This window comes from Pteronotus mesoamericanus, unplaced genomic scaffold (assembly GCF_021234165.1).
Source record: "Pteronotus mesoamericanus isolate MK-2021 breed Mesoamerican mustached bat unplaced genomic scaffold, CSHL_Meso_final contig_52, whole genome shotgun sequence".
NCBI lineage: Eukaryota > Metazoa > Chordata > Mammalia > Chiroptera > Mormoopidae > Pteronotus > Pteronotus mesoamericanus.
Window position 1 is genome coordinate 12,130,813 of NW_026555189.1, and position 24,134 is coordinate 12,154,946.

Genomic DNA, 24,134 nt, shown 5'->3' on the forward strand with positions numbered 1-24,134 from the left:
GTCAGTTTGTGGGCCAAACCCCTTTCTTTGTTCATGAGTCCAGAAAACCAAGATCATAGACATTGAGTGACATTAGTCCCCAGGGAGGCAGATTTTCGGCATTTTTAAAAGTCATGAGTCTACTTACATGCGGCAGCACCCTGCCACACCACCACTCACACGGGACAACCTCTGGCGGTTTCAGTTGTCACACTCCTTCTGAATCCCTCTGCCTGGCCCCCCTTTACACAAGCACTCTGAGTTAATAACCGCCATTCACCAACCCAGAGACGGGGCCTATTTTATCCTTTCAACTACCCTACCAAGGTAGGTTGTTAGCCCCTTTTCGAAGATGAGAAACCTGATTCAGGAGCCAGGTCAGCGTGACCCCAAAGTGCACACCAAAGAACACTCATAACCAATCCTCTTACTCGCCCTTCCTTGTGGCCAAAGCATGAAATCAGGGACCTGCCCGAAGCCACACCTGGGCACATGGGCATCATGCTCTGGCCCAGAGGTTCCCTTGGCACTGGTCCAGACACCTGTGCTCATCCTTTTACTAGGCTGCAGCACAACCAGGACCGCGGGGGCAGTGCTGTGCCCTGGAAATGTCAGAGAGAGGTCTTCTACCTCTCTTTTGCAAAACTGTTATGTTCATTGTCATCTCAAATGATGACAATGATGATTGTTTTTTAAAAAACCCTTCCTTGGTATAAGAAAGGATAACAGATAAGTTACGTGAACATGATAAAGTATCCAAACAGTATAATATAAAAAAGTAGAACTCCAAAGGATTTATATCCAGAATATATAAAGAACTCCTTAAGCCCTGGCTGGTGTGACTCAGTGGTTTGAGTGCTGGCCTGTGAACCCAAGTGTCACCTGGGTTCAATTCCCAGTCAGGGCACATGCCTGGGTTGCGGAGGAGGGTGGGGGGGACCGGTCCCCAGTAGGGGGTGCACAAGAGGCAACTACATACTGATGTTTCTCTCCCTTTCCTTCTCTCTAAAAAATAAATAAATAAAATATTTAAAAAAAAAAGAATTTAAAAACTCAACAACAAAAACAACCCAATTTTATTTCGGGAAAGAGGCAAAAAACTTGAAAGGACATTTCTCCAAAGACTATATACTTTGTACTTACTTGCACAAAGGGCAAATAAGCATATGAAAAGATACTTAATATCATTAGTCATTAGGGAAGTGCAAATAAAAATCACAATGAGATACCACTTCACACCACTAGAACAACTTAAAAAAAACTCATGCAAATGAAAAACAGTAAGTGTTGACAAGATGTGAAGAAATTGGAACCCTTCCTCAAAAGGTAAACATAGAAATTACTATATGACCCATAAATTTCACTTCTAGGTGTATACCCAAAAGAATTGAAATTGGAACTCAAACAGATGCTCATATACAAATTTCCATAGCATCATTATTCATAATAGCAAGAAGGTAGAAACAATCCAACTGTCCATCAAGAGATAAGTAGTAGATAAACAAAATGTGGTTTATACATACAATGGAATATTATTCAGCCTTTAGAAGGAATAAAGTTCCAATATGGATAAACCTTGAAAACATTACTCTAAGTGAAATAAACCAGTCACAAAAGGACAAATACTGCATGGTTCCAGTACTTGGAGGTACTTAGGAAAGTCACATTAATAGAGAAAGTAAAATAGAGGTTACCAGGGACTGGAAAGAGAGGGGAGTAGGAGTTATTGTTTAATGGATGTAGAGTTTCTGTTTGGAATGATGAACAAGTTCTAGAGATGGATAGTGGTAATGGTTGCACAACACTGTGAATGTACTTAATACCGCTGAACTGTTTACTGGAAACAGTCCAAATGTCCATCAACGTAGAAACATCATGGTATATTCACAAAATGAAATGAATCAACTACAAGGACACTCAACAACGTGGATGAATCTTACAAACATATGGTTGCCTAATAGAAGCCAGATCCAAGAGAGGACATACGCATTATTCCATCAACATGAAGTTCAAAAACAAGCAAAGCTAACCTAAGTGAAAGAAGTTAACATGTTGGCCATAATTTGGGGAGAGGGGTTAGTGAAGGGAAGGGGTTAAGGGGGACTTAAAAGCATACAGAGCTGCCTCCGGTTCCCCAGAGCCCAGTGCCAGCTCTTTAGAGCCCACAGGCTCTCGCACAGAGGAAGGATCCTTTGTGGGAAGTCTGGAATGTGCGAGAGAGAGAGAGAGAGAGAGAGAGAGAGAGAGAGAGAGAGAGAGAGAGAGAGAGAGAGAGAGGACTGCTTGGAAACCAGCCCTGCCTCTTTGACGACATTCCCACTGAGGAGTTATGGGCTGCGACATACCTGCCCAGTGACAGAGCGGGGGGGGGGGGGGGAATCTAAGCCTGATTCATTCAGCTCCAGAGGGTCCCAGGGGCATAAGAGCCCCAGGGAGACCCTGCCCTTTACCTCCAACACACAGCTTTGAAGTCTCATCTCAGTTATCTTGCTTTCCTTTAGGGCTAAAAGGATATGGCAAAGGTTAAATCATCGTAATATATCGCAAGAGTTAAATAATCTATGAGTGCTAACGCCACAGATTATTGATCCAGAGATACAAAACAATGTTTATAATAATTTAAAAATGACTTAGGGAATGTTTTAAGCTATGGAGTAAAACCAAGTAAGCAGAATGTAGAAGTGTGTGTGTGTGTGTGTGTAAGGAGGCACCAAAAACAAAAAAAAAAGACTGGAAGTTGCCTTCCCAACGATTAGGGCAATAAGAAATTTATTTTCTTCTTCTCCTTCTCCTTCTCCTTTTCCTCCTCCTTCTTCTTTTTGTATTTCAAGTTTTCTCTTTTTAAAAAAAGATTTTATTTATTTATTTTTAGAGAGAAGGGAAGGGAGGGAGGAAGAGAGGGAGAGAAACATCAATGTGTGGTTGCCTCCTACATGCCCACAACCCAGGCATGTGCCCTGACTGGGAATCAAACCAGTGACCCTATGGTCCACAAGCTGGCACTCAACCCTCTGAGCCACACCAGTCAGGACATGTATTTCAAGTTTTCTCTTAACATGGATCTCCTTATGCAAGTTGGGGGTGGGCTGGGTGGAGGGGTCAAGAAGGAAAAATTGGGACAACTCTAAAAGTATAAACAATAAACTATTAAAACAAAACAAAAATCTCTTAACAGGAATTATGTCTTCCCCAAAATCATATGTTGAATTCCTAACCTCCAGTACCTTAGAATGTGACTATATTTGGAGACAGGGCCTTTAAAGAAGTGATTAAGTTAACATGAGGTCACTAGGGTGGGCCCTAATTCAGTATGATTAGTGTCCTTGTAAGAGGAGGAAATTTGGATGCTGACAGTAACAGACAGAAGACTATGTAAAGACACAGGGAGAAGAGGGCCGTTTACAAGCTAAGGAGGGCTCAAAAGAAACCAATCCCACTGACACCTTCATCTCCCCCTTGGGCCTCCAGAATTGTGAGAAAATAAATGTTTGGTGTTTAAGCCCCTAAGTTTGTGTTACTTTGTTATAACAGCTCTAGCAAACTAATACAACTTGCACCAATCTCAAGAGTCAGGAATCCGTCCACTCCTGAATTATTATTATCAGCTAACATTTATATTCTTTCTTATTTAATCTTCCCCAAACACCCTATGAAGTTGATTTTAATGCCCATTTTCTAGAGTGGAAAACTGAGAGGTCAAATGAACTAAACACTCAAGTTACACAGCTGGGAAATGGAAGAGCTAGAAGTGATACCCACTGTACACAGCATGAGTTATTTTCTTAACCACTGTGGTTGGATCATCTTTCTGACATATCGAAGTTTGCTTTTTCCTACTCCCCGCCAAACCTCCCATTACCTGTTCTCCTCCATCTATTGAAATAGAAGAGATCGATTTTTAGCTGCACAGCAAGGCAGTGTGATATTTGGGGAAAAGCACTAGATTTGGGGATAATAATAGTACCTCTCATACAAGATGGTTGTAAGGACTAAATAAGAACAAGAGTAAATTTGTTAGAATGCTTTATGGCAGGGTCTGCTGTTACTGCTATTAACAATGATAGAGACCCCATTCTTATGCTGGCTGACACCAGGTAAGCCACTGGAATTCTCTGGGCCTAGTATCAATTGTTTGCTGAAGCTTTAAGCCTAGGCCTGCCTTCCCTTGGATTGAAAGGAGAGAAGCATGTTCTCAGAGAGGTATTCAAGAGCAGTAAGACCGTGCCCTGGCTGTGGTGGCTTGGTTGGTTGGAGTTAGCGGGTTTGGTCCTCAGTCAGTCAGGGCGCACATGCGAGAGGCAATCAATCGATGTTTCCCTCCCCTCCCCTCCCCTCCTCTCTCTCTCTCTCATAAAATAAACCTCAAAGAAAACAGCAGTAGGACCAAACACACTTTCTCCTTGATGTCATAGGAAGAATCAGAAAAGTTTAAAAGGAATTCTTAGACTCACTAGGTGAGATTCAGCATTGCTTAAAGCTGTGTTAAGGATGCATGTGAAGGTCTCTCATAATTCCATTACTTGGGAACATTAATATGTTGAAGCAGAACTTGAATTTATTAGGATTTTAGGTTTTCTTATTTGGAAAACAGAAATTAGACTTCACAGAGCCACCGTGAATAACAAATAAGATAGAACCCCACAACACACATTTGTAAACCCCAGAGCCTTTGACAAATTCTTATAGCACATGAGGAAACTGGGGCTCAGGTGAGATGACCTGCCCAAGGCCACACAGCTAGTGGGTGGAATTACACTCCAGGGTGGTCAGATTCTGAAGCCAGGTTATTCAACACAGCATTCATTTAAGAACTATTTAGTGTCTCCTGTGTGCCTGATGTTCTTTTAGATACTTAGGGATGCATCAGGGAACAACCGTTTATACTTCACTCCCGTTAAAATCTTATAGGATATTACTGTCTTCTGTCCACAATCGCCTAACAATTTTTTTACTGTTGACACTATTACAGATGTTCCCCGCCCCCAGCCCACCACAATCTCCCTTAGCTATCTAGCAAACCTACCAACAATGCATTGCTTGTTTGTCCATCACTGAGAGAGTAACTTTGTGTGATGATACCATGTATACAAGAGAAGGTGAGGAAGCTCCTGTGTCTTGACATGAAAAGATCTCGAAGACATATTGTTAATTAAAAAAAAAGGCACAGAACAATGTAGTCTCTGCAAAATGCTAACATTTGTATTTTTAAATTGTATTTGAAAAATACTTCTAGAAGGGTGGAGAAACCAGCAGCTAGGGAACAGGGCTGAGATTTTTTAGTGTATATCCTTCTGAATTTTGATCCAAGTGAATGTATTAGCTATTCAAGTATTGATTAAAAAAAATTAAGTCACTTTTTCCATTCTTAAAACAGCCCTCTTCCTAAGGGAGGCCTTCCGCTGGCAGAGGGCTGGAGTCTGTCTGCAATTTCCCTCCCTTAATGACAGGCTCTCCACGAGCCCTCCGACCCGCCCCTTCCAGGTTACCCAGCGGGAGACTAATGGATTGACTCCCTTATTACTCAGAAGTCTGAATCCCCCAGACCTAAAAGCTGCCAGGAACCCAGAAACCCTCTTTCTGCTATCTACAAAATCTGCACCCCAGGAATGTAAACACACTTCAGTACCATTTGCCAGAACATTTCCATTATTCCATGGTTCCAAATATTTGTATCACAGTATCTGTAGCACATCTATTCTTAGAGGGGACAGTGCCAACAATCAAGAAGCCAGGAGTGATGCACTCCAAGTGCACACGCCGCCCACCCAGGCCACATGCTCCGGCTGCATCAGAGGACCTGGCCCCATCCGCTCAAACCCACACGCAGCTGGATGCCGAATACAACCAAGGCGCGTGAGTCAGGCAGGCAGAGACAAGCTTCAAAAGCCTGAGACACCCAGCTAAGTGTTTTCCTATCCAAATCCTCAAAAAAATAACCTGCAAGGTGGATATTACATCTCTCCCATTCTGACAACTCAGGAAACAAAAGGCTGCCTGGGGTTGAAGTACCTCAGGAAGCGACTTCAGTAGGTAGTATAGTAGTATACGAGGCCCCACAACCAAGAAGCAGCAGGACCACATTTCAAATCCTAAAGGCAGGTAAGTGACGAAAAGAACATGGCATTTGGAGACTGAAAGACTTGGGTTCAAATCCCTATTGTACGAGCATATGGAAGCTGTTCCCTCCTCTGGAAAATGGGAATAATAATACCTGTCTCCTAACCTTATTGGGAGGATTAAATGGGATAATGTTCACACAGCACTGTGCACTGCGTCTGGCCCAGAGTAAGCCTTTAATAAAAGGCACCTTTAGCCTACTCACTATTAACCTTGGCTTCTAACTCCAAGTCTGGGCCTGCCTCTACATCAATGAAAAACCGTCTCTGAAAGTGGGTAAGGGCTTAGCTATAGCCATTAAATGCTTTACCTGAGGGATGAAGCAATGAAGGGAGGAGATTCATGGGACCAAAGAGCACAGAAGGGAGCTGGCCGGTCTGTATTTGGAGAGAACTGTTTTTAGGGGTGTTCTATGGTTTACTGGGGAAGGCAGAGGATGAAGGTCTCACAGGCAAGCCGACCTGCCCACAGAAGCGTGCTGAGGCAACTGTAGAAATATGAGTCGTTTTCTCTGCAAGCCAGAGAGACTGGTAAACTGTAAGCCCTGGGGCAAAAATCATTACAACATCCTCCCAGATGCTTCCTGGCACCACTGGCTTGTATCATCGGTTTCAAAATGAAATTGACCTGAAACCAAGTCTCACCATCACTCATCCTCCTTCTACCCCACCTTCTTACAGCTAGTGAAGTAAGCTGATTTCCTGTTCCTCGCTGCAGCCTAGCTCCACAAGGCCGCAAACCTTGGCCAACTAATAAAGGCATGAATGGACTTGTGTCAGATTTTTGGGGCAAAGCTGGTGAGCACTGATGAACACCTAGGGCAACGGCTCAGATCTTGAGGCTGGAAAACAGAGACCTAAACATAACTCTTAGTTCCACACCCACCTGGGACCTTAAACAATGTCATCTGACTGCTTCAGATTCAGTTTCTCCCAGAGAGATTCTGAATCCAAGTCAATGAATGTACTGAAAAGGTAGGCATTTATACCAATATAAATTAGTAGCTTTCAGCGCTGAGCCTAAATACACAATTCCTAGCATATTGTTGGGGAAGGGAGTTAATAACGTAAGACTGCTTCTAACGAAATTGATTTTAAAAAGCCAGAGCTCTGTGTACCTGCACTAGCTAGAAAGATATCCAGGAGAACCAGGAGCCCCTGGCCTGTGCTCAAAGCTCCTCTACAAAGCCCGTCCTGCCCAGCCTGGCCTCAGATCCTGACCTGGCGCCACTACAATAAAACTTGGTCAAGACTAGTCAAGTCCCAGGGGAACCAGAGCTGTTGCAAAAAAAAAAGCTTTTAAATAGACTTGTAGGAACTGATGGATGGTGGGTTGAGAATGCATTCCAGGCCTGCTTTTAGGTTGGAATTGCCTAAACACTTCCAAACTCTCAAGGGAATGCTTTTGAAGGTCAGGAGCTAGTCTTCCCAGCCGTGACATGGAGGTACTATACAGCCCCATCCTTACTGGATGTTCTGGCAAAATACAACCACCCATCTCTCTGGGGACAAATGTCTCTTTGGTGATCAATCTTGGCCAGCTTCCCTACTGATTTTTAGGCATTTTGACTAGAAGGGAAGAGTGTCTGAAAGTGTTGTAACAGGAACATTTGAAATCTTGCTCCCCAGCATGTTGTCAATTTGGCTCAAACAAATTTGTATAAAAAATTTGAAAGCAAGCAAGCAAGAAAGGAAGGAAGGAAGAAAGGAAGGGAGGGAGGCAAAGAAAGAAAGGGTTTTGTGACAAAGTGCAGCTTGGGGGTGGGGGGAGACTGTCAAAGAAGTTTCTACCTAGTTTGGTTTAGGGACATAACTAGCTCATCAAGCAAACAAATTTGTCCTTATAGTTGTCACTACCTTCTGTTAGGGGTTGGGATAAGAAGGTGCCAGGGGAAAGTATGTGCAATTGCCTTGAAAAACAATGTGACATTTCCTGAGTAATACCACATATAGAAAAAGGTTCATTTACTGAGAATACAAATGAAAAGAACAAGTGTTGTGGAATATTTGGGAAATGGGTGCTGCTTATATTGCTAGGGGGTGGGGGAATGTAAGTTGGCACAACCTTTCCGATAATTAAGCCTTAAACACGCCTTTTGACCCAAGAATTGTGCCAGGAAATCATCCCAGATGTGACAAAACCTCAAAGGCAAGGGTGTCCGTGACTGTTGCTTAGACAGTATTTAAGAAGAAAAAAAAGCCTCAACAACTTAACTTTCAGCAGAATTCTTACTTATGTGTTCAAGTCGCTCAAATGCCTAATCTATGGCCTGAAATGTCATAAAAGAAGACCTATATAGGAAAAACAGTGCTGTTGGGGTGAGGGAGGGGCAGGTCACAAAACAGCCACTTATAGTTTATAGCATGTGCCTGGCAATTTTAAAGAATTAATATTTTTATACTTGTAAGAGATGGATGATAGATAAATTAGGTATGGGCTGAGCCTTGGCACCAGCAAGACAGATTAGCTCTCCCCAGAACAAATGATCTTTCCAGCAAAAAATAAATAAATAAATAAAAATAAAAAACCAAGGCCCACGTTGGTGGCAGGAGACTAGGGCCAGAGGGGGGAGGCACCACCGCAAGGCCTGCTGGGGGAGTCGGGTCGGTGCCCAGGCGCTGGAGGCCATTCGAGTGACCCTGGCGCGGCGCAGCAGCGCGCGGGCAGGCAGACGACCCCAGCAGCTCCACCATTCCTGCCAGAGCCCTATGGCACCCTCCTAGAAGCCAGACTCTTCAAAGCCAAGAGCAGAGTAAGTGGACCCACCGCCATGGAAGTGTCAGCGATAACTGGTCACCACAAAACCCCCGTCCTCGGGACTCGAGCACTGTGCGGAGCTGAAGCGCCGGTGGGAGGCCTTCTCCAGGGGCGACAGGCGCGGCAGGAGCGCTACCAACTGCGGGACGACAGCATGACCCTGGAGGAAGGCGGCTGAGACGCCCCGTCTAGGCAGCCTTCACCCTGGAACTGGACCTTCCTGCCGACAGGGCGGACGGGCGTCGGAGGGCCTCTGCGCAGAGCCCTTCCCGGAGCGGCAGACGGGAGGTGAAGCAGGGTTGTCAGGGAAGCAGGGCAGGGGAGGGCAAGCTGCAGACGAAACAAGGGGACTTCGGGCCACTCCCTCAGATCAGGCACTCTCAGCGAACACTTGGGTCAGGTAAATGGACCTGAACGGCCTACTGAAAAGGTGCATTTGAAAAGACAAAGGTCCTTTACGGATGGTGACCTCCATTTTGCTTATTTTCCAGTTTTTCCATAGTAAACATTTATATTTGACTTGCAGTCAAAATCAGATGTTGTGATTTCCTGCCCCCCACCCCGCCTCTGACTAGAAAAGTTATATGGTAAACCCTGTTATTCTGAAAGCAGTTCTTTCCAGGGGAGGTACGTTTTGCCTCTCTGCAGAAACAGCGTTGGAAAAAGCTGCATTACCCAGGTCCCTCCTGGCCCTTGGGAACTGGGTCCTCCCTTAAAGCCTCCAGAGGGAAACCCAAGCTGCACTGCACTCCACGGCGCTCCGGGCCATAAGGCACCGCAGACTCAAAGCTCAGCATGAGCTGAGTGAGGTCTGCTGTCTGGCTGGCTGATTCCTGCCTTCAAGGACCGTACCAAAAGAGAGCCTGCTGATCAACCTGGGACATCTGCGGTAGCAATTAAGGATCTGTTGGGTAAAAGTGCTGCACACTGGCTGGCCCTGCAGCCTCAGCAAGTCACTTCGTATCTAAGCTGTGTTAACAGTAAGCACTCAACAAATAGAAGCCATTATTAATTTCCAGTCTCTTTTTTGGGAACGCGCGCGCGCGCACATACACACACAGAGGCTCTGATTAGGGCCAAACAAGACGTGTTGTACTTTTTAAAGCACAATTAAGCCTTCAAACCCAGGGACAGTGATTTAAAAAAGCAAAACAAAAGAACCAGAAGGTGAGGGTCATCAAAAATCCTGACATAAGCAGAAAGTTAAGAAAAAAATGGATCAACTGCCATAGCGGCAAACATTGGAAATCGAATTCAAAAATGCCGTGCTTCTTTCACTCACATCTCACCCATTTGTCCCTTTCTTTTACATCCTCTCTTAAAGAGACACATTTAGCTCTTCACAATGGCCTTCATGATTATCGCAGAGCAATGGTTCCCAAACATTGTTGATAAAAATCACCTGGAGAACTTAAAAAAAAAAAAAAAAATCCAGATTCTCTGCTTTCAGTCCAGCCATCGCTTCCGAATCAGTGTCTGGAGGTGGATCTGGGAGATCCTGATTCTCCCATTTATTCTTGTAAGCAGGTAAACTGGTATGGCTTTTGAAGGCACTTCAGGCTGTATATCAAAATTTCAAATGTCCAGACCCTCCCGCTGACCAACACATATCTGTCTATTCAATGTTTCACCTAGGTGCTTTAAAGGCATCTTAAAATCATTATGTCAAAAAGCAAATTCATGATCTTCTTCACTCTTAGCCTAAATATGGTCCTTTTCCACTGTCACCCAGGACATGGCATATATCAAGCACTCAGTTACTCAGACCCAAAACCTGGGTCTCAGAAGCAGCCCAGAGTCTGGGTCTAGAGTACCTGGGTTCAAATTCTGGTTCTACCACTGACTTTGGGCAGGTTTGTTTCCTTACCTTTAAAATGGTAATGATGCTAATAATACCTACCTAGGTTAAATGAGTTAATACGTAGCAAAGTGCCTGGCAAATGATTAGCTCGCATCACCCATCTTCCTAGACTTTTTCTCCTTCAGACTCCCCCTCCTAGTCAATCACCAAGATTCATGTCCCTCCATCTCTATCCCCATCACTTTGGTAAATACTACAACCATCTTTAGTCTGAGTGCAAAAATCATCTTTGAAAAATGCAACAAATCATACATTTGAGAAAATAAGATCACTTCCTTGTGTGATACTTATCAAAGTTACTTTCTCTGGGAAACTCCCTCAAGCCTTCCAAGTAGATCAGTTTCGCCACTTAAAAAATCTAGATCTATGTAACTTTCTTCCATAGAATCCTTTACAATTTATCATTTTGTTTACTTGATATTATCTAATTGCCTATTTTCCCTACTAGTCTCTATAAAGTCCAAAGGCAAAGACTGTGTTACAATTAGCTGATTGCTGTATCCTAACACTTAGCACAATGCCTGATACAAAGTAGCTGGTTCAATAATTGCTCAATGAACTGTGAAAGTCTTTTGACCTAGATATTTTGTCTTTCCAAATGCATTCTAAAGATGCATACATACTTGTCCAGCTGTGATACTATTATTACCAGCACTAACATCTCACATTTATTTATTTACTACATGCTTTTTCATACACTATCTCATTTAATCCTACACTACATAATCATAATCACTGCAGCCGTATGAGATTCCCATTGTTATCCTATTTTACAGGCGAGAAAACCGAGGCACAGAGGTTAAGCAACTGACCCAAGTTTCCACAGCTGGTAAGTAAACAGATTTAACTCAAGCACAGTGGCTCTGGAACTCTAGCTCAGGCACTCTCTACACTATAATACAGTCATGTTTTATGCAAACTTCAATTATAGAAATTTGAAATGGTGCCATAAAATATGTATTTTAATCCTCACTGAGGATATATTTTTATTGATTTTAGAGGGAGAGAAACATAGATGTGGGGGAAAAACATCAATCAGTTGCCTCCTTCCCATAGGCACCCTGACCAGGGCACAAACCCAAAACGCAGGTGTGTGCCCTGACTGGGAATCAAGCCCACAACCATTTGGTATATGAGACGACACTCCAACCAACCGAGCCACCTGGCCAGAGCAAATGCTGCCGAAAATATTGTCTTACTCTGTGTGCAAAGTCTGAAGAAATACAAATCTTCAAAATTAAGAGAAAATGTAAAAAGTCACATAATTTCAAAACTGGAGGGACTATGAGTCGTAAGCAACCCCCTAGCTTCCTTATCCCACAAACATACACTTCCCATATGTTCATGAGAATATGTCTCCAATCATGGAAATTATGAATTTCTGACGTTTTCAAAAACACAAATTTTACATCAATGCAACCGCCCTGTATAAGACTGTTTATTGCAGCAGTACTTGGGTTTAAGAAAGAATCCATAAGCCCCTCTTTGGGAGGAGGGAGTGGGAGTAAGACTAGAAATGAATATGCTCTTTGAGAATGGAAATTAACTTTTATTCAGCAAAATCCTTGCTAACTAGATTTTGAAATATAAAGAAAATGAGAAAAAATGCCTTTTTTGCTTTGAACATCACATTCTCAGTCTCTCAACACTCAAGAAAAATTGTACGAGGGCTAATTAATTTGAGTTATGCAATTAAAACTTTTTTGGTGATTTGAAATGCTTTTGAAACATTCAGATAAGACATACAACAATGGTTAGTGTGAAAACTAATGATTTTTAAGTGGTATCGTAACCTTATTAAGCTTATAGCAAAGCTGTAAGTTTATGTTTTATTCAAACATAAAAGCTTAATTTTCCTGGATGGGATTAAAATGAACAACTCGTCGATCATCTTTCTACAGCAGTCTTTCCTAATAAGGTGATTCCTGAAAGTTAGATTTCTAAAAGTCCAAACAATTTACAATTTTTATGTTAGCTCCTCCCCAGCTCCACATCTGTAAAAGATAAAACTAGGAGGTTAGTTATATAAATCATGGTATATCTACCATGTAGAAGATCATGGAGCTGTTAAAGAACAAGATAAATGTGTATTTAGCAGTCTGGAAAGAAGCCTGATTCAGTAACTTAAAAAAGCCAAGTTGCAAAGTAACTTTTGTGTGCACAATGTAGTCCAATTCTTGTTTTAAATTTTTCTGCGTGCATCCGTAAGTTTTTCATAACAAGAAAGGTCTACAAGGATTCACATTAAACCATTCATTGTGCTTATCTTTAGGGAGTAGAACTGAGGAAGAACTTTAATGTGTTTATTTCTGATTTGCTTCTATTGAGAGGCAGTAAAGTTTAGTAGTTAAAGCCCAGGCTACTTGGATTTGAATCCAAGCTCTGTTATTCGCTAGTTGTGTGATCTTGGGCAAGTTACTTAAACTCTCTGACCTCAGTTTCCTCACCTGTGAAATAGGGACAATATAACAGTATCTACTTCAAGGAGTGTCATGGTGATTAAACAAGCTAACATATAAAATGCTAAGAGCAGTACCTGTCACTTAGTAAGTGCTACATATTTTATTGGAAAAAATGTGGTTTTTATAGTGAACGTATGTAAAGTCCCAACCAACCAGCCCAACCCTACTTAAACAATATAAAAGAGTATATATGGAAGGGAGTATGATAAAAAATAAAAGGCTTCTGCCCTGGCCAGGCAGCTCAGTTGGTTAGTGTTGTCCTGACATGCCAAGGTTGCAGGTTCGATCCCCTGCACACACAAGAATTAACCAATGAATGAACAAATGCACTAAAAAGTGGAACAACAAATCAGTGTTTCTCTCTCTCAAATCAATTTCTAAAAAAAATAATAAGGGGGGGTGGGTGGAGGTGGAAGAGAGTATGAGGGAGATAAATGGTAATGGAAAAATACAATTAAAATAATGTAAAATAAATAAATAGAAAACAAAATAAAATACTCACTAGGCTCCCTGGGTTATGTGGCTCAGTGCGTTGAGTACTGGCCTGTGAACCAAAAGGTTGCCAGGTCAGGGCACATGCCTGGGTTGCAGCTGGGTCCCCAGTTGGGAGCATGCATGGAGCAACCAATTGATGTTCCTTTCCCTTCCTTTCCCTCTCTCTAAAAAATAAATAAATCTTAAAAAAAAAACAAAAACCCAAAACCCAAAACTCCCTAGGCAATTCTGATACTTAGTCAAGCTTGCAAATTATTGACTCCGACACCAAAGGCAGGGGCAAACTAGCTAAGAATGTGGTTGAGTCCCAATTGGGGAATGCAGGAGTATTCTGGAAGCGGAAAAAGACCATAAAAGACAAGAAAATAACAGGTCTTGAAGCCCTGGTGGGAAGCCCCAGCTGAAGCTGACTCCACAAAGAGAGGGCAGGGTGTGGGCTTGCATCTTGTTCTGGCTTGTATATGGAGAGCCCACAAGTAGCTCTTTTCTCTCTGCCTGAAGCTACAACAAGAAGGAACTCGTTGTGAGAAGGCAGCCTAAGCGAGACACCCAGGATGGTAGCTGACCCCCCGGCACTGCCCTCTCACTGACCAACCAGCGGTCCATCTCCTCCTAGCTCCGGGGCCAAGGAAGCATGTCCCACACACAGGAGAGCTGGAACCTATCCTACGGTTGCAGAGCTGGGGCCAGAATAGCTTGCCTCAGACCACATAAGTCTGGGATGAGAGAGCAGACCTAGAACCCCATTTTCCCTTGTCTGTGCCCAGATGCACACGATCGCTGGGTTGGACAGGAGCCTGAAGAACCTCTGTATGGACCTGAACTGGGGCGGGGGTGGACGGAGAGTGAGGAATACGTTTTGGTTCCCAAATTTGGGAGAGGAATCTTCTCAGAAAGTACGCACGCGTTCATATACAATTAATCGCAAGGGAGCAAAGACTTCCTACAGGTAATGTGAGAACCCCTGGGCAAGATCATCCTGCTTCTAGTCTCCAACTCCGGTCGCAGGTTTCTTGGGTTAAGAGGTGCAATTTCAAACTACTCTCTGTGCTCGTAAACAAGCAGAAGTGGGGTTACTGAGATTGAGGGGGAAGAGGAAAGCGTGCAATGGTGCCTCCCTAAGCCCCATCTCCCCATCTAGCCCTTGAGATGCCTCAGAGGCCTGGGGGAGAACAACTCTCTCTTCCAGAGGGTTCTGTGTAGCCTAGAGAGACTCTCATGTCGGGGGAGCAGCCACCAGCCCTCCCAGCTCCTGTCTGTGAGCTCTCTCCTCAGAAGTCAGGCAGCGACAGAGCCAGTGGTGAGTTCAAAGATGGGGTAAAGGGAGAAAGAAAGGTTTTCATTTGGTCTTCTTTCCGAGGATAAGGCATTTGGGTTCACTGAGCAAGCAGTGGGACCGCAGCACCCTGAGGTCTAGTGGGACCACAGCCACTGCGGCCTGGAGGGAATTGTTAGCATGGGGAAGGTGCGGCCACTGATGCTCTGGGCTGGGGGAGTGGGAGGGGCAGAGGATATCAGGCTCCTCCAGGCAGACCAGCTGGGGGAGGTCTTGGATGCTGGGCAGAGGCAGGGTGAGGAGGCAGAAGATGAAGAGCCAGAAGCAGATTCTCTGCTGAGAATGTCAGCAGAGAGCCACTCAGGTCTGGTATCTGAACTTTCCCTCCCCGCCCCTACATCCTTAAAGGAAGGCCAGGGGTCCTGGATAGAAATGCCCCTCCCCCCAACGCCAGCTCCCGGTGATTAACAGACGTCTTTGGACAGGACAGGAATTCAAAGCTCTTGGGTCACAAGTTAACTATTTCCAATCTTTCTCCAGCTTGGCTGGGGTCAGGGGAGTCCCGACCTGTTTCCCTTTCTCACCCTGACTCCGAAATAGTATCTCACACTTAGATTCCAACCTCGGTTCAAACCCTAACTCCGCAGTCTACAAGCTGGGTGACCTTGGATGAGTTACAAAGTTAAAAGCCAAGGCTTCCTATCCAGTTCATGGGGCTTTTAGGATTAAAGAGTCTTATTACATAAAGTACATAGTGTACTTTCTAGAACTCAGGCCTTGGCAAATGGTATTTAGGCTGTGTTTTTGTTCTGTTTTGTTTGAAAGTTCTTCCTCATCAGCTCAGCTACCTGGGTGGACAATGCTGGATATCTAAAGGAAATGTGGGGGAAAATTCAACCGAGGCCCACAACGTCCCTGTCGTCGGGTTTGGGAAAAGCCCAGAAGTGGTGTTGAGAAGGGATGCTGGTGGGAGGGCCAGAGTCTCGGTTCCAGAGGAGGCGCCAGAGACTCTGGCCTCCATGGGGGCACAACTGGGACCTCAGCCACGGCTCCTGCTTTTCGCAAACACCTTGCTACCTCTGTTACGAGGGGATACTAATTCCAAGTTGGACTGGACCCTGCCTACTTCTTTCGCCTCTCCCCACCTCAATCTTCACGGACCAACCAGGCTGCGTGTATTTAAGTTTCTGGAACGGAAATGCTGTTCCCTTGCCAGGAACACTCCCTGTCACCTCTCACACCCCAGCCCCCTTACACCACTCTCCCCCAGCCTCCTGCTTGGACATCACTTCCTCTAGGTCCCACCAAGAGCATGTCAGCAGCCTTCCTATGTGACTCTATTATTTCTCCCTCACCTCTCATTCAGTATATAAATGAGGTATGTATATAAATAAAGTGCGCGCACACATACGTATATATGTACATAACTTAATTTGTCTCCCTCCACTAGCAGGTACGTACCTCACAGAGCCTGAGTGTTTTTCTCCCCATGTTTTGTTCACTAATGTATCCCCAGCATCTAGAACAGTACCTGGAACTTAGTAGGTACTCAATAAATACCTATTGAGTGAAGGGTTCACTATTAAAATTCCCTGGTGACTGATCTGCTTCCTCCTCTACTCAGAAGCCACCGACATTAAGGACCTGTAGGGTTTGCTCACTTATGAACATCTGGCACCCAACAGGTATTCAGATATTTGTTGCCTGAATAACCACTCAACTTGGCTTCGGATCTCAGATACCTCACAGCCTCTGTATTGAGGCAGGAGCTGGACTGCAACATCTTAGTCATATGAGGCTGCTGCCCACCAGCATACTGGCCAGGATAAAAATCTTCACCCAGGAAAGAAACCTCACCTAAAAAATGCAGGGCCCTTTCGAGATTTCTTTTCTACTTTGGGGGGAAGTAGTAAGCATTAGCTTAAGGGCAAATAAAGGGAAATGTTTCTCTCCGAAGATAAAAGGGAGTTACCAAGTATAGTAAAGACTTGTGTCTTAGCGTAGAGCCAAATGAGAAGCTAGAATCCAGAAGGGGCGGTTCTGGTAAGGAGACTATTGCAGGGAGGGTGGCTGAATCCAGAAGACACTCAGCTACTTCAAGACAGAGAAAAGCTGACTTCCCAACACACGGTCACAGTACTGAGAGCTTCCACTAACCCAGCAATTATGCTCCCAGGTATGTACCTAACAGATCCTGTATACAGTTTCACTAAAAGACTTGAACAATAGTGTTCACAGTAGCACTAGTCATTAGAGCCCCAAAATGGTAACTCCTCAAATGCCCGTCAGCAGAATTATGGAGTCACATAATGACTAAATATGACAACGAGAACCAACTACAACTACATCCAGAACTACGCAAGGGTTTCACATATGCAGTAAAGAAGCCAGCTCCGAGACAATATCCTCAATGATTCTTTTACATGAAGTTCAAATAAAGGCAAATTAAATCATGGTATTAGTATCAGGGTAGTAGTTTTCTTGGGAGGAAAGCAGAGACCGAGAAGGACAGGACATCTGAGGTGCTAGTAATGATGTTTTTCTTTTAATATGTTTGTTGATATTTTTTAGAGAGAAAGGAACGGAGAGAGAAACACTGATGTGAGATAGAAATATCGATCAGTTGTCTCCCATAAGCACCCTGACCAGGGACTGAAACCACAATCTAGGTATGTGCCCTAAGAATCAAACCCCCAACCTTTCGGTGTACGAAACAACACTCCAACCAATTGGGCTGCACCACCCAAGGCAATAATGCTGTTCCTTGATTTGTATGCTACGTACATGGATGTTTTCAGTGATGTCCATCAAGCTGTACACTTATTTGGGCACTTTCCTCCACTTGGTGGTTTTCTGAATGGAGACATTTCAGTCTCAGAATTAAAGACTCAACTGATTTGGCGAGGGGAGGCCCTTCTCTCCCTCATTCTCCATCTCTCTCCAAATGCTTTGCAGAGCTGGTTTTCTAGCCTTAGAAACTCATTGCTCATCGTAAGCCATGCCTTCCTCACAAAGCAGAGGTGTGGGCACTCTGCACCGGGTAACCTAGGAACAGTGTCTTGTGAGGAGGTAGGAAGGTAGTCTAGAGATTTGAGACCTGCTCCCCAGGCACAACCTAACAGTGATGTATACAACAGTCTTCGGCAACTAACTACTCCACTGCTGAGCCAGAAAGGAAGCCAGCCAGGCTTGAAGCCTCAATTCCCGAATATTCATTCTTCTGAGGCAGATTTTATTTTTTTTTTAAGTTTATCTATTAATTATTGATTTTGAGAGAGAGAGGAGGGCGGGGAGAGAGACATCAATTTGTTGTCCCACTTATTACTTATGCACCCACTAGCTGATTCTTGTATGAGCCCTGACTGGAGATCAAAGCTGCAACCTTGGTTTATAGGCACGACACTCAAATCAACTAACTGAACTACACAGCCAGGCCTTCAGAGGCAGATTTATCAGGCATTACGGAATCCCTCTGAGTTTAAATCCTGGCCTTACTGCTGACTTCCCCAGCGACTTCCCCATCTTATAGCTAAGGGGAAAATACCATCACCTGCATCGCAAGGCAGTCAGCCATAGGAACAAAATAACTAATATTAGATGGTAAGTACCCCAGGGGCAGGAATTTAGTTTTGTTCATTGCTTTAGCTGCAGTTCTACAACAGTGCCTGATATATGCAGATGCTAAATATATGTTTACTGAAAGAATAAAATGTAAGTAAAGGGTATAGCCCAGAATGGGGGCTCCAAAACAAAAGGCAATTTTTATTCAAGTTGAAATAAGCAAAACTATCTTGAAGGTAACTCATGTACTGAACTTTGAAGTTAGCCAAATGCTGACTAAGGGTGAGGTGAACCTGCTGTGAGACCATAGAAGTACTGGATTTCTTGTACTATAATTAAGCTGCCTCTCTCAACTGTTCACCATTAAGGATGTATAGACCACTTTAGGTCACTTTTTTTTAATCCTCAGCTGAGGATAAGCTTATTGATTTTTGGAGGGAAAGGAAAGGAAGGAGGGCGGGGGGAGAGAGAAACCTCAGCAGGCTGCCTCCTGTATGTGCCCAGACCAAGGATAGAACCTGCAATCTAGGTATGTACCCTAACCAGAATCAAACCAGCAACCTTTTGGTGCACAGGACTACATTCCAACCAACCAAGCCACCCTGCCAGGGCTAGGTCACTTACTTTTTTTGTTTGTTTAAAAATTTTAGACGGGGGAAGAAAGGGAGAAGGCGAGTACCTCCATTTCATCGACCTCCCACTTTCTGGTAGTAAAAAAATGCTAGGGGATTCAGGAGTAACAAACTTCCATTCAAGTGCCAGCAGTGATGAGTGAAGCATAACCACTCAGGTTTCATGTAAAATGGGCAGACCCTTCACAAGATTGTCATGATTCATGCAAATACCCACTGGGCATCCTATTAAGTACCAGATCCTAGGCATAAACCTTCAGGTAAAACTCATGTCTGTGATGATCAAGGAAGCTCACAGGCTGTTAAGCTAAGCAAATTGACTCCATTAAGCTGTTCCTCCATTTCTCTACCTTTAAAACCTCCAGCAGGGCTGGGCTACAAGTTTTCTGAAGTCCCAACTCAGATTAAGAGCTGAAGTTGTTTAATATTTACCTTACCAGTGTCAAGAGAACGGCAGGAGGATTAAGCAAGCTCAGAATTGTACAAATGCTTTGAAGAAGAAAATGCACATGCAAACAAGGTATTAATTATATCAGATAATTTCTTTGGGCTCAACTTCATAGACACCTGTGATATTCATAACCCAAGGGAGAACAACAGGGGCGGCTGTTCCTTGGCAATATGGAAACACAAGAATTTGTATGTCCCCTCAGGATACCCCTTGCCACAGGGCTGGGTCCATCCTGTGTATTGAGGATGGGGAGCTGGAGTGGAGGTAGGAGGGAGAAGGAGGTCAGCAGCTGACATGTAAGGGAAGATATACCAGTATTTTTTATTGCGCCATCCTCATTTACGGGACCAACCAGGTCCAGAAACTTGCTTTCACTTAAAAAAGGCTGCAGTCTATCTCATAGGAAGACTGCTCTAAGAATTAGTCATGTTGCCGGGAGGTGCAAAGTTAGCCAAGCACATGAACCCACCCTTTGTTTTATAACCCAGGTGTGCTCCTGGTATAAATGCACCATTTTCACAATCATAAACCACACATCTGAGAAAGTGGAATTTTCTCAAGATTTAAAATGCCTCATGTCACTGGAAAGCACTCACCAACCGGAGCATGAAATCGAAAACCTGATCACTGCTTCCTCCCAACAACCTCAAGCTTAGTGAAGTGACAGTTGATCTGATATTTCCAGCTTCGGTAAGAAAGATAAGGCAGACAACACTCAGAGCCATAGCTTGCTTTCCAAGAATGCAGTCAAAGAACTTGACAATGAGGGGGAGGGGGTACAGATCTGGCAGCACTCTGGTTAGCAGTAAGGCTTCCTCAGGGAGCCGGAATTGGATTTGGGGCCCTGCCCAAGTTAACATTTTTTACAGGTTGGCTGAGTTGCAGTTTGTTAGGCAGTAAGTAATAAACCCATGCACAAGAATTTAAAGTTTATGAGGCATGGCCTCTTAATGCCTCTCCTCTGCTCCCTACAGCCAAGAGTTTAAGGAGCCTGGCTTAGCCTGAGTGTTAATTGTTTGTCAATCTGCAGAGTTATTTGGGAAAAGCTGGGGGGGGGGGGGGCGGGGACACGGAGACACGGAGACACACACACACACACACACACGCTTCCACAGACTTATGGCCTCCAACTCTCTTTTGGAGAAACAAAGGAGAGCCGTTCTGTGTGTGCGTGTGTGTGTGTCCCCCGCCATCAGCACCTCACACCTCACGTTCAAGCTGTGGGAATTTGTACCTGGGGTGAGGGGTATGCAAACGGGGGGTGAGAAAAATGCTACGTGGCAACGTTTCTTAATTGTTTTGAAAGCCAAGTAAACTGTAGATCTCCTTCTAAGGAAAATCGTATACAACAGTTCTTAAACAATTTTACAGGTTAAGAATCCTCTGGAACCCCACTCAAGGATCCAGAGCTACACCTCTGTTTCAGAACTTGGGGTTGGTCCGGCGGAGGAGCAAGCTCCCTCCCCCTCCCCGTGGAAGGAAAGAGGCCCCCGTCAGCTGCAGCTGCCTGGGTCTCAGAACACAGTGGCTCTCCGCACCAAAGTGGTCCCCACCCCCACTCTCAAGTTTTTGAACTAAAGAGGGGTAAACAAGTACTTGGGAGATCAAAAATGTGCTTTGATCTCCCATACACCGCCCCCTCAGCTCAAGACCTTCCGGCTTGGGACCCCCACTATCCCAAGTGCCCTAACAATCCAGTCCCAAGACACCGGAGGCGAGGGGGTGTTCCCAGTGCGTGATGGCCCCGACCCAGGTGTGCCAGACGCAGTTTCCAGGCAGGCTGCAGGGGCGCAGACCCTCCGGGAAAGGCAGGGTTAAGAGTGCATTCCAGCTGCCGGGGAAGAAGGGGGGCGGGGGAGGGGAGCGCGAAGAAGAGAAACAGACCCGGTCTGTCTGTCGGAGACACAAAGCACGGTACACAAAGGGGGCCCGAGAGGGGCGAAAGGGGCTGCCCGGGGCACGGTTCATCCCCACACCTGCGCGGGGGCAGGGGGGAGAATGTGGACAGCGCATTATTTCGCTGGGGCCAGCAGGGGAGAGTCTCCCACATACCTGCTGGGTGTGGAGCTCAGCCGCCTGTTAAGCAGCTGCAACGGGGCAAGGGGGGCCTGGACGTCAGAGGGCGCTACACTCTCCGGCCTTCGCCTCCGGCCGCCCCTCTACATCACAGCCCCTAAGATGCTTTTTGCACCTCCCCCATGCCCGAGGCGGCGCCTGAAGTCCCCCGCCCCAGCAAGGATACCCCGCGTGCGGGCCACACCGGAGCGGACCACGTGCGTTTTCCACCCGCCCCGCGCCCCGCGGTTGCACGGGGGCAGGCTCCCAAAGGGTCTTACCTTTCTCCGGAGCCTGGACCGGTTCCAGCTCCGCGCCTCCTGCCTCCAAGGTCACTTCAGCACCCCTGGAGCCCGCCTGCCAAGGCTCGGAGGCCGCGCAAGGCAGCCGGCAAACCTGCACCTAAGGAAAGAGCGGGGAAAAAAGGGAGGCTGAGTCACAGGCGTGCCCGGTCCCGCACGCCCATCTCCGGCTTCCTAACTGGGCTCCCCAGGATACCGTGGCCTCAAGGAGCCCAGCCCCGTTGTCGCCCCGACGCCAACGCCGCATGCGGACCCCGCCCGCCCTCCGGAGAGCGTCCGAACCGGAGCAAGGGCGAGGCAGTAGGGTACCTGGAGTAGGAGGAAGAGGCGGAATAGGAGGGACGCAAGAGACCCATTAGGGAGCCCCATTGTGGGAGAGAGGGGTGAAGATGCTGCCGCAAGAGCGGGATACTGCTCCGCTAAGCAATCCGCGCCTCTTTGAGCACCGCAGCTCCTGGCAGCCACCGGGAGGAGGCCAGGTGAGAGCAGGCAGGTGCTGATTGGTCCAGCGCCGCAAGGTCCCGCCTCCTCCGCAGGTGGGCGGTGGCTTGCGCTCTCCTGGCGCACTCGAAGCCCCTCGAGTCCTCCCTCCTTCATTCTCCCGGCTTTTCGGGAGGTGCTCTCGGCAGGGACTCAGCCATCTCTAAGGTTCTGGGTTCGAGAAAAAAATATATCCACCCCACTCATCAGCCTCCGCAGCAAGCAAAGAAAGATGTTTCTAGGTCTTGCGGCTATAGCTGAAAAAAGTGGAGCGGCATCCGAACCTGACTGGAAACATCGAAGCGCCCCATTGATGCTTCCCCGAGGAGCTGTTACAGCTTTGATGGAGACGGGTGTGTTCGCCCTCCGCCCGGCTAAAGCGGGGTCTGCCCCAGCCTCTTACTTCGCCTCCCACGCTAACCGACACGGAGGACTCGGAGGGTTTAAAACTGGCAGTGAGTGGCGCGGGCCCGCGTAACAAAATCTGCTGTAACTTGCAGAATACCCATTGCACAGCTGAACAAATGGAGGCTGGGAGAGGTGGTCCCAGAGTTCAGAAGCTGTGGCGGCGCCAAAGGGCGCGAGGTAAAGGGGTGGTTATTAGCCTCATAGTCTCCAGCAACGCCCTCCCTTACCCATAAAAAAACATAAATAACACTTCCTTAACTCAAATAAAGTCACTTTTTAAAACGCGGCTCTTTTTATTGGTCTGAAATACTGAATATAATCTAAGCGAACACTGCTTGCTGCCTAAAGCAGCCGTACAGTGGGCCTTCCTTGGACACGGCTCTCCTTCCCCCAGTCTGCGAGCCACGAGGCCACCTGCAGTACTTCTCCCGGCACACGCAGAAACTGTCCAGAGACTCAGTCGCTCCACCCTATACGCCTGCTCCCCACCCTCTTGTTCTCTGAGGCCTCTCCCTTCCTCCTCTCCTGCTCAGATTTAGGGGTCTGAGGAAACGGAAGTCTCCATAGATTCTTTGGCCCTCGAGGAGTAACGTGATGGTCCCCTTGTCCCTCCCACCATCAGGCTTGCGGCTAAAAGAGGAACTCGCGCGCTGCGACCGTGGGAGTCCTCTCTCTAGCTGAGCATTGGCTCTGGGGCGCACCGCCTGCCTTCCAGCAGGGGTTGCACAAATTAGCAGCGCTGTGGCCTCAGGCAAGTGAGTTAACTCTTCTGAGCCACAGTTCTGCATACGTGAAATGGGGTTCTTACGACATCCGCCTTCTATAGTACTAGGATTAAATAAATTAATAATTACAGACGAGGAATAAATTAACACGTTTAAAACGCTAAACTCAGTACCTGGCACAGAGCAAGTGCCCAAATGTTTCCTGGAATCACTGCTTTAGGATCCGGCTCATTTTGTCCTCTTCCTCCGCCTCGCGAGCCGTTTCTCTCCTCTAAAACTCCCCTACATTCCCCCCAACTCCGAGAATGAGAAGCGCTGTAATCCTTCAATTTCACGGCTCACGGTATAGCGAGCAATTGGCGTCTGATATCAGCGGAGCGCTGCGTTCTGCGGCGGCGGTCCCTGCAGGTGGGGGTTGGGGGTAGACAAAGCGCCGGAAAACACGGAGGCCGCTCGAGGAACTCCTCGTCTCCGCCTCGCTAACCCTCAGGGCTCGCTTTCCCGGCGGGGGCGGCAGGTAGATACCCGCGCAAGGGACAACGTGGCGGGACAGGTCCCAGATGTACCCCCGGG

General features: G+C 46.1%; 1 protein-coding gene across 3 annotated transcripts in view; it reads right to left on the minus strand.

Moving 5' to 3' along the window:
- Positions 1 to 22,317, minus strand: part of CDH3 (cadherin 3) — a 39,800-nt gene extending 17,483 nt beyond the window's left edge. For 2 of the 3 annotated variants that reach the window (XM_054579035.1, XM_054579034.1), the window contains exons 1-2: positions 22,258 to 22,317; positions 21,928 to 22,042 (exon numbers count right to left, since the gene is read on the minus strand). In XM_054579035.1, coding sequence (XP_054435010.1) covers positions 21,928 to 22,042; positions 22,258 to 22,317 — 175 coding nt within the window. Of the gene's footprint in view, positions 1 to 21,927; positions 22,049 to 22,257 lie in introns of all 3 variants that reach the window. The other variant, XM_054579033.1, reaches the window with a different exon arrangement.
- Positions 22,318 to 24,134: the final 1,817 nt, after the last annotated feature.